This window comes from Solanum pennellii, chromosome 7 (genome assembly GCF_001406875.1).
Source record: "Solanum pennellii chromosome 7, SPENNV200".
NCBI lineage: Eukaryota > Viridiplantae > Streptophyta > Magnoliopsida > Solanales > Solanaceae > Solanum > Solanum pennellii.
The window spans coordinates 66,032,667-66,043,638 of NC_028643.1; the positions used below are offsets into that span (position 1 = coordinate 66,032,667).

The 10,972-nt window shown below is 32.8% G+C and overlaps 1 protein-coding gene across 1 annotated transcript; it reads right to left on the reverse strand.

Annotated features, from left to right (window-relative positions):
- Positions 1-259: 259 nt before the first annotated feature.
- Positions 260-1,055, reverse strand: LOC107025384. Its single transcript, XM_015226175.2, has one exon. The coding sequence runs from the start codon at positions 924-926 to the stop codon at positions 408-410; it is 519 nt and encodes a 172-aa protein (XP_015081661.1). The 5' UTR covers positions 927-1,055; the 3' UTR covers positions 260-407.
- Positions 1,056-10,972: the final 9,917 nt, after the last annotated feature.

Genomic DNA, 10,972 nt, shown 5'->3' on the forward strand with positions numbered 1-10,972 from the left:
ACTATTAGATTCAAAAGTCTTTTTTATTTTTAAAATTTTTATATCAAGTCAAACTAGATTATTCTTTGTAAATAAAATGAGTATGAAGTTGCCAATTTTGATTCAACAATTTACAACAACAACTAAACCGAAATTCCTGACAAGATATTACCTGTTTTAACACGTAATTCGTTCTGAGTTTTAACATTAACAGATGTAGAAAACAAACTCAATACGAAATACCAACCAATATTTCCATAAAATATAGAAGATGAATGAATATCGAAAAATCGCCCAAAAATGCTGTTTTTCATCATCAATACTTGGATATTAATACTACAAAACATCGGAAAAGAGTACAATAATATTTACAACTATGAATTTGAGTACTGTTATTACTATCAAAGTTTTTTCAATACTACAAAACACTAACAGAGATAACTATTTTTTGTGCCGTCCCACAATCTAACTATGCTGCCGTTAATTAGCTTCATATCCTGGTAACAATACCATCCCCTTTCCCCTTTTCTCAATTTCAACAATTTCTCCCAATTCTCAAACCACTCTACGCCGTCGTTTTTGTCCTCTTCTCCTAATTCCTGATCATCGCCGTTACGTTCATCTCCATCCTCATCCTCTGGATTAAAATGCACCGTGACTTTCCCTTTTGTTCCTTCCTCTTTCACCAAAAAAGCATCATCGAACAACATCACAGCACTAGCCGGCGTTGAAGAAGTTCTCTCTTTTGATAGTCGCATTAATTCTACCTGCGATGAAGCTAGTGTTAGCAATGCTGGTTCTGGTGTGGGCAACGTTGAAGAAGATGATTTGATCTTCCAGAAGGTAATCGCGGCGGTAACAACGGCAGCAATCCACGTCCAAACAACATCGAAGCTCCAGTAATTGAAAGCAAGAGCTTCAACCGGAGATTCGAGTATTCCATTCATGTTTAATTTGTGACAATTTATAATTAAAATGCGTCTTGTCTTTCCATTTCTCAATGAAATGTATATAAAGGAATAGAATGATAAATGTGAGCCGTAGGATAAGAGAATTCAGAGAAGCATCTGAGATTAGATGCTGGGAATCGTCACTGAAGATGCTAAGGTAGATCCATTATATTCCAATTATATATACTCGATCCATTTTATATGATTTATTTTTTAAAAAAAATACATTTATATATTAAGTAACAATTCAACTTTAATATGTTTATTTTTTAAAACTATACAAATATCTATGACTTATTTCGAATTATAAAAATTTCATCATTTCTTAAAATTTATATTAAATCAAACTAATTCAGAAAACGTATTAGACTAGTATTATACAACATCATATTTGGTAACACGTGCAAGGGCAACAACTTTCAGTTAATGAAAAAGAAAAGTACTTCTCCTCTAATCACTTTTATTGTTCACTATATCAAAAATAAAACTATCCTTTTATGATCTCTTCACTATAGTATATATACGTTATTCTAGGTAAAATGTCATATTTCTATAAATAAATAAAATGATTTATAACTTTATAAATAGTAAATATTTTTTTATTTAAAAAAAAAGATCTAGTTTGATTAAATAAAAGTAAAAAAAAAAAAGACTTTTTAATTTTATAACTCTAAATTAAAATTATATCGAATATGTCAAAATGACCTTTATTTTTACTATCTTAAAAATGTCACATAAAAAACTAAAATTAAAATGTTGCCAAACTTAGGAAGTGAATCATTCTTTTTGAACCAATCCCCTAAATGATCACTCAAATTTAGGAAATTATCTTTAAATATTATTTTTGTTTATTTTAGAACTAAAATATCACACAACTTTTACTATTTTCCTCTAAATATACTTAACACTTCAAAAACCTCATTATCTTTAAAGTTGCATGCCATATCATTAAAACCTCATTTTTTAAATAATTGACTTTTTTAATTCATCAAACTAACCCAAATCCTCCATTGAAGCCTATCAACTAGTTCAAATAATCAACAATTCTCTTCGGCTCCCAAGTTACTACCCAAATCCTCTCTCCAATCCTACCTTCCTCACCTCACTTCGACTCCGACATGCTTTGTCGCCGTACACGTCAGCGCTAAATATCACTCGCCGTCGAATGAGAAAGCTCTTTGATCAGCAAAAACGAGCGTGTCTCTTTGCCGCTTCCATTCTTCGAAAGGTCTCTCTCAAAATATGTATAAATAGCTTCATCCTTGCCAAGATTTAGACATAAGAAAAGAAGAAATTGAAGCTTTTATAGTCAATGAAGTATGAAAATTGATCAGTGTATTATATTCCAATTATATATATTTTTTATGTTTTAATTCATTTTGTCTATTTTAATGAAAAGCACCAACAATGGTGTATGAATTAGAAAACAGTAAGCTAAGAAGAGAAGAAATATGAAGCTTCTATTCAATTTTTATGAATGCTGTACAATTACAATGATACCTATACATCACTATATAAAGGTGTGAATCAACTAACTAACTAGACTAGTTAAGCTACCTAACCACAATTAATCATAACAAACTTTTGTAACTGAATTTTAACCAACTAATAACTAACTTTTGATCTATACACTTTAGCTCAACACCCCTCCTCAAGCTGATGGCTGAAAGATGTCTTTCACTCCCAGCTTGGACATTAAATGTAGATGTGGAGCTTTCCAAAGTCCTTTAGTAAGTAAATATGCTAGTTGATTTTTTGTTGATACATGTTGTGTCTTGATCATATGTTGTAATATCTTTTCTCTAACAAAATAGCAATCTATATCAAAATGCTTAGTTCGTTCATGAAAGATAGGATTAGATGCAATTTGAATTGCTGCTTTACTATCACAAAATAGATTGACTGGTTGTTTAATATTGACTCCTAACTCCTTGTATAATCCAATAAGCCATGTAATTTCAGCTACTGCTGATGCCATGCTCCTAAACTCAGCTTCTGCAGAACTTCTAGCAACAGTCTCTTGTTTCTTCGACTTCCAAGAAATGATAGCATCACCAAATTTCACAAGATAGCCTGTGACAGATTTCCTTGTTTGCACACAAGTACCCCAATCTGAGTCACAGTAGGTTGTGAGTAATTCTGAGCTTTGTGAAGGCATAAAAAGACCTAACCCTGGGGCTGTTTTAATATATCTGACTACCCGGAGAGCTGCTTCCATGTGAGATTCTTTTGGAGCATGCATATACTGACTCAGAACTTAGACAGAAAATGATATGTCTATCCTGGTCATAGTGAGATATAATAATCTACCTACCAACCTTTGATATTTTCCAATATCCTTCAAAGGTTTATGTCCTTGTATAATTCCTGAATCACCTTGCACATGTAAATCATATTCAATATAAGTCAACCTTACATTAGGATCTATTGGAGTGTGAACTGGTTTTGCACCACTTAATCCCATCTCTGAAATAAGTTCCAAAGCATATTTGCGCTGGTTCATAACATACCCCTCCTTGGACCTATCAAATTCAATGCCAAGAAAGAAAGTTAAATCTCCAAGATCCTTCATGTTGAACTTGAGCTGAAGATCATTTCTTGTTTGCACAATCAAAGACTCGCAACTCCCAGTAACAAGAAGATCATCCACATACACAAGTACCACAACTAAAGAAGAACCAGTCTGCTTAGTGAACATGGAGTAGTCATAGTGACTCTGAACAAAACCAAGCTGAAATAATGCCTCAGTTAACTTCAGATTCCACTGTCTAGGAGCCTGCTAGAGACCATACAGTGATTTGTGAAGCTTACAAACTTTAGTAGATTTCTCAGACTTACTAAAACCAGGAGGAATCACCATGTATACATCCTCAAGGAGATCACCCTGTAAGAAGGCATTATGAACATCCATCTGAAAAAAAGGCCAATGTTTAGCAGCAGCAACAACCAAAATTGATTGAACTGTAACCATCTTTGAAACAGGAGAAAAAGTTTCAGTATAGTCTATGCCCTCCTTCTGACTGAACCCCGTGGCAGCTAGTCGAGCCTTGTACCTCTCAACAGCTCCTGAGGCCAAATATTTGACCTTAAACACCCATTTACAACCAATAGGATGCTTGCTAGGAGGAAGATCAACAATGCTCCATGTGTGATTGGCCTCCAAAGCACTGATTTCAGCCTTCATGGCACCAACCCATTGAGGATGAGAAGAAGCCTCAGTAAATGATGTAGGCTCAGAGACAAAGGAGTAAGCATTAAGTGCAGCATCATAGGAAGTAGAGAGAAGATTATATGACACATGATTGGAGACAGGATATAAGCAAGCAGATCTAGACTTAGGAGTAATAAAATCAGTCATCCATATAGGAGGTTTAGTTAGTCTAGAAGATTTTCTAAGACTAACAGATTCTGGTGGAGGAATGGGAAGTGGAGATATTGATACAGAAGAATTAGATTCAGGATCTATAGAGGAATCAAAATGCACGGTGAGAGGCTTATCGCAAGGCAAATTTGTGGAAGTACAAGTATCATCTGTGAATTGAAACACAGGGAAAAGTGAAGAACTAGAAGAATTCAGATGTTGAAAAGGAAAAATGGATTCTTGAAACACAATATCTATACTAACAAAGAAAGTTTTTGTATATAAACCATAAAGTTTGTAGCCCTTTTGAAGACTAGAATAACCAAGAAATACAGCTGGAACAGCTCTAGAAGCAAATTTGTCAGTCTTCTTTACCTCAGAAGCAAATGCAAGACAACCAAACACTCTAATATGATCAAGAGAAGGAAGAGTTTTATACAACAACTCATGAGGAGCTTTACCCTTAAGAATCTTAGAGGGTATCCTATTGATTAAGTACATACTTGTAAGAACACACTCTCCCCAAAATCTGAGAGGAAGATAAGACTGAAATCTCAAAGATCTGTCCATCTCAAGAATGTGTCTATGTTTTCGCTCTACAATCTCATTTTGCTGTGGAGTATAAGTACAGGAACTCTGATGCAATATACCCAATGTCGTAAGCAAAGCAGAAACTTGAGAGTTGAAAAACTCACAACCATTATCAGATCTCAACATTTTGATAGTGCTAGAAAAAACATTGCCAAGCATTTTAAAGAAGTTCTGTAAAGCTACAATAACCTCAGATTTAGAGTTCAATAAAAACACCCAAGTATATCTAGAGTAATCATCTACCAATGTAAGAAAATATCTTTTATTGTCATAAGTAGGAACTCGATAGGGACCCCACACATCAGCATGTAATGTATGAAAACAAGTTGATGTAGTAGTAGTACTTAAAGGAAAAGGTAATCTGACTTGCTTAGCAAGAGGACAAACAGTAATATATCCGTAAAGGAAGAAGACATATGCTTGCAGCAACTAAGTGTTCTTAGTACACTAACAGGTAAGAGACCCAATCTTTGATGCCACAAAGTCAAATTGGAAGTTCTATGAGAAGAAACCACATTAGCAGTCGTAGCTTGAGTTTGCTGAGACTTTATTTGAGTTCCCTGAGTCTTTTACTGAGTATCAACATGAATCACATATAGATCATTCTCCAGTGTGCCAGTCCCCCTCACATTCCCATTTGAGAGGTCCTGGAAAACACAATGATCAGGATAAAACATAGCACAACAATTCAGTTCCCTTGTAAGCATGGATACAGATAAAAGATTATGGTGAAATTCAGGAATGTGTAGCACATTTAGGATCTTAGCTCCTCCTAGCACTTGAGAAGATCCTATGTGACTAACATGTGCAAGACGACCAGTAGGTAGATGTACCTTGTTACACATATTATTTTCTAAAGAACTGCACTGTGTTAACATATTTAAATTGTGTACCATGTGTTTTGATGCACCTGTATCAATGATCCATTTGTCAGCATCAGGAATAAGAGAAGTACCTATACCTGAAGCATGTGCAGTAGCAGTAGTATCACAACTATTCTTGGCATTCTCTGGCTCAATCAGTTTCAAGAGATGCATATACTGTTGTGGAGAGAAATGAGGGTGAAACTGCTGTTGGTGAGAGTGCAACTGCTGCTGTTGAGAAAAAACACCAGAAGATACAGTAGGTGGAATCTTAGAGGAACTAGACTCATTAGTTGTATTTTGATGATGCATAGGCAATCCAGGAGTATTGTTGAATCCTACATGATTAGTTGAAATAGGACCAGTATTGTTTCTCCTTTTACCTTTCCAATCAGCAGGATATCCATGTAATTTGTAACAATTAGCTCGAACATGACCCTTCCAGTTACAATAATCACAGTAAAGAGTGCTATTGCTGTTAAATTGTTTCTGATTAGATCTAAAACCAGCTCCCATAGGAGGATTAGACACTGACTGTGAAGTAGATCCTGATCTTAGCATGTGTCCTTTACCATTGCTAAAAACGCCATAGTCTCATTTATTCCACCAACATTAGCTGAAACAGAGTGATCACTTCCTGTTGTATTCGATTTCCCAAGGATTCTCTGACTTTCTTCAGCCATTATAAGAGAATAAGCTTTGTTTACACCTGGTGCTGGATCAAGCATCATAATCTGACTTTTAGACTGATTATAAGATTTATTTAGTCCTAAGAGAAATTGCATCTGTCGTTGATACTCAAAATGCTCTACATAGGTCTTAGAACTCTCGCAAGCACAACCAGGACAAGGCATCAATGAGTCATACTCCATCCACAACTCCTTAAGCCTAGAAAAATAGCTAGAAACAGACATAAGTCCTTGTTGTAGTGTGGCAATCTCCTTATGCAGATAAAAGATTCTAGAGCAATCAACTTTGTCAAATCTCTCTCTAAGATCAGTCCATACTTGTTGAGCACTGTTAACATAGACTATTCCACTCAGTAATTCCCTACTCACAGAGATCATTATCCATGATAGCACTATAGCATTGCATTTTTCCCATAGATCATGTAGAGAAGAATTGAATTTATCCTTACTGCATTTTCCATCAATAAATCCTATTTTCCCTTTACCTAGAAGACCTATCTTCATAGATCTACTCCACAATGAGTAGTTTTCTGATCCAGAGAGTTGAATAGAAACTAGAGAACTACCTGGAGTATCACATGATTGCAGGAAAAATGGATGATGAGAATCCACCATTGTAGTTCCTCCTTGAACTGCACCACTGGTTGAAGACTCAGTCGGCATGATCAATTGCAGCTGTAATTGCGATCTTCAATAGCTTCTAGGACAATACAGTATCTCAAATCTTCTATTGCACTGAAAGCTAAACGATCAATTGAGTAACACCTTAAGCTCTGATACCATGAAAAACACCAACAATGGTGTATGAATTAGAAAACAGTAAGCTAAGAAGAGAAGAAATATGAAGCTTCTATTCAATTTTTTATGAATGCTGTACAATTACAATGATACCTATACATCACTATATAAAGGTGTGAATCAACTAACTAACTAGACTAGTTAAGCTACCTAACCACAATTAATCATAACAAACTTTTGTAACTGATTTTAACCAACTAATAACTAACTTTTGATCTATACACTTTAGCTCAACATTTAAGTCAGCTATCATTGTCAAAAAAAGATGCTATGAAGCAACTAACTTTAATTTATGAATTGACTCTTTCATAATATGGTCGTATTGGTTCACTTTCAGTGCTGCTAGATGTATAGACGTTATAGCAAAAAATTGAAATATTAGAAGTGCTTCAGTTACTTCTTGCTTTTTTCCTGAAACTTGGAAGAATTATGCATAACAATTATATCTTATGTTGGTCAATTTCTTAAGAGGTGAAGAGGAGAGTGTTGATTTGTGTATGAGTGAATAATAGGAGGAACACAATTAGACAATAAGGAACCTCGACTGTAAAATTACCCAACAAAATTAGACAATAAAAAATTATCCCCTTCAGATTCAAAAACTTTTGCTAATGTTAAAATTACTTAGGATTCAAGTTCTTGTATTGAAGTGAGGAAGGTAGGATTTGAGAGAGCATTTGGGTAGAGATTTGGGGGACAAAGAGGAGATTGATGATTGTTTGAACTAGTTGGCTTTAACGGAGGATTTGGGTTAATTTGAGATAATGATTTATATGGGTCGGGGCATTAGGTTTTAAATGGGGAATGAGTCGTTTTTAAAAATTTGGATTAATTTGAGTCAATTTAAGGTTTTCCGTCTAATGAGGGTATATATGGTGAAATTAATAACGGTAAGGGTAAAATTAACTTTAGTTTAACGGCAAGGGCAAAATCAACTAATAAACTAAAGTTGAGGGATATTTTGACCCGTTTCCCTTATTAATAAGCATATTAATCTTGTAATGTGTGCATTATTGAATTGAAATAGACAATTCAATTAGTTCATTTGTTTAACAATAATTGTCCATTATTGACTTGACACATCTCTTAGAAATAATAAATAATAGAAGTAATATTATTATGTTATTATTTGATTTTAGTAGATTTAATACCGCGAAATGTGTTAGATGATAAATAGTAAGATAAAATAGACATAAAGAGTAAATTATCTCTTGGTTTTTGAAACTGCGCAAGTATTGTTAGACACCTACTTTTAGTAAAAAGGGCCTAAAATACCCTCAAACTTTTGAAAATGGTATAAAATTCTCCACCCACCTATTGGCTCCCCAAATACCCCTAACATCCACCTATCGGCTCCCAAATACCCTCCATCCTCCTTTGGGTCCAATATTGACCACTTTTATAACAGATAATCATTTAAATAATTTTTTTAAATACACGGCGAACATATATTGGTTACAATTTAAATACTTATATTAATGATTAAACTCATGCATTACTAATACCCGACCCGAATTGACTACATTCGACTCAAGTTAATCATAACCGATCAAAATTAGCTACAACCGTCTCAAATTATATTTAGCCTACCGATTAAAATAAATACCCTACATTCCCAACATCTCGCTTCCTCTTCCAACCTTACTTCCCCAATATATTCACCTAGAATCTCGAAAAATAATACCTAAATACACTTATGTATCACCACAAAATATCATAAGTATTTTGATGATTTTATATGGTGATACATGTGTGTATTTAGGTAGTATTTTTTGAGATTGTAGACAAATAAATTGGGTAAGAAGGTGGGAAGATCGAAGTAAAATGTTGGGAATGAATGATCTAGTTATTTGTTTTAATTGGTGTGGTAAATGTAATTTGACACAGGTGTAATAATTAATTTGAATTGAGTGTAGTTAATTTGGATCGGGTATAATGAGTGATTTGTAAATTAATTTAAGTAATTAAATTGCATCCGATAGATGACCGACACATATTTTTAAAAAAAAATACTTAAATGATAATCTATTATAAAAGTGGTCATTATTGAACCCAAAGATGGATGACAGGTGTTTGGGAGCCAATATGTGTATAAATATGTGAGAGTCAATAAATGAATAAAGGATAGTTTTTTATCATTTTCAATAATTTAAAAATGTTTTAAGCCCTTTTTCATTTTTATTATAAAGGACAATCATTGTTAGATGAAGAGAGTGATTACTACTTATGAATCGTAAATTTAGAATAAGGTAAGAATATATATTGATGTTTAATGGTAGAGAATCTGGTGGAAAGTTATTTAGTCGTTGAACGGAGAAATTGGTTCGAACCTAAGATTATCGGATGACACATGTTTACTGTGCTAAAGCATGAAAATCGTTATCTATCCCAACTTCATCATTAATCAATCTTAATCATATTTTTAATCTTTTGTATGAAATTAACGAAAAGAAAGAGGAACACATCACTGGCCTTCTAAGGTCTCATTTATTTTTATTAAGATTAAGAGTCTGAATCTGAATACATGTCTAAATGATTAAAATGTTGTGTCTAGATTTGAATACTATGATTAAAGATGATTTATCTTTTAGTATCTAAATGCACGTCAAGATTAATAGTAATTAATATATTTTTTTGCATGTCTAAATATCTAAGTCCTCTTATTATAACATGGTATTAGACTACTAATTTTATTGAGACATTTTTGGCATAAATTCAAAAACATATAAGAACAAAAACGCAACACAAACAAATATCTAACCTCTTAGTAACTGCAATAATTCTTAGTTTTATAAATAATAATATTAGAAGTTAAATGCTTAATGTCTTTTGAGAATATAAACAAAAAGAAAAAGTATTATGCCTCTTATTATGATTTGGTGTTAGACTGCTAATTTTATTGAGACGTACGTTTCAAAAAACATGTGAGAATAAAAAAGGCAACACAAACAAATCTATACTTGTTAACTAGAACAAGTTAGTTTTACTATATGAAGTTAAACACTTAGTGCCTTTTGAGAATATAAATAAAAAATTAAACAAGTAGTATGTAAAAAAAAAACCGAAATTAATAATATTTTTATGCATGTGTGTAAATATTTAAGGCATCTCGTTATAATTTGGTGTTAAATTTCTAATTTAATTGAGACGTTTTTTGCACCACATTTTTTTAGAAAAAAAGAAAGAAAAACATTATACTTAAATCTTTTAGCCTCTACTTTTTAATTATTGAATAAGCATACATGAGATCTCTAATTTTATAAACAAATGTAAAACTGCAAGTAAAATTTCAGAATTCTTGAGAGGCAAACATTAGTAAATAAAATATTTGTAAAAAGTTCTTTAGAACGTACATGTTCACGAGGAGAAAATTCAACATCATGAGGAGAGGCAATGCATATAAGAGAAACACTAACAATCTATACTTATAATGGAGAAAGTGGGAGAGAGGGCAACATATATACGGAGAAAAAATAATGATATTTATAGTTTACGGGAAAATAAATTAGCGTAATTTGAATAGAAATATATAAGTCTCTCATATATCTGAGCAACTCAGATGCTTTCAAATCCATTAAGTGAATTTTTTTATTTAAAAAAAAACAAAAGCACTTAATGATCCATTGTCTGAATTATTCAGATTAAGATGTATATTAAGTGCAAACAAATGAAGCCTAAGATCCATTATCATATTCATTAAACTACGAGTATCATTGTACACTATATATATATATATATATA

Coding starts and splice junctions, on each gene's coding strand:
- LOC107025384 (XM_015226175.2), bottom strand. CDS start 926: ATGAATGGAATACTCGAATCTCCGGTTGAAGCTCTTGCTTTCAATTAC.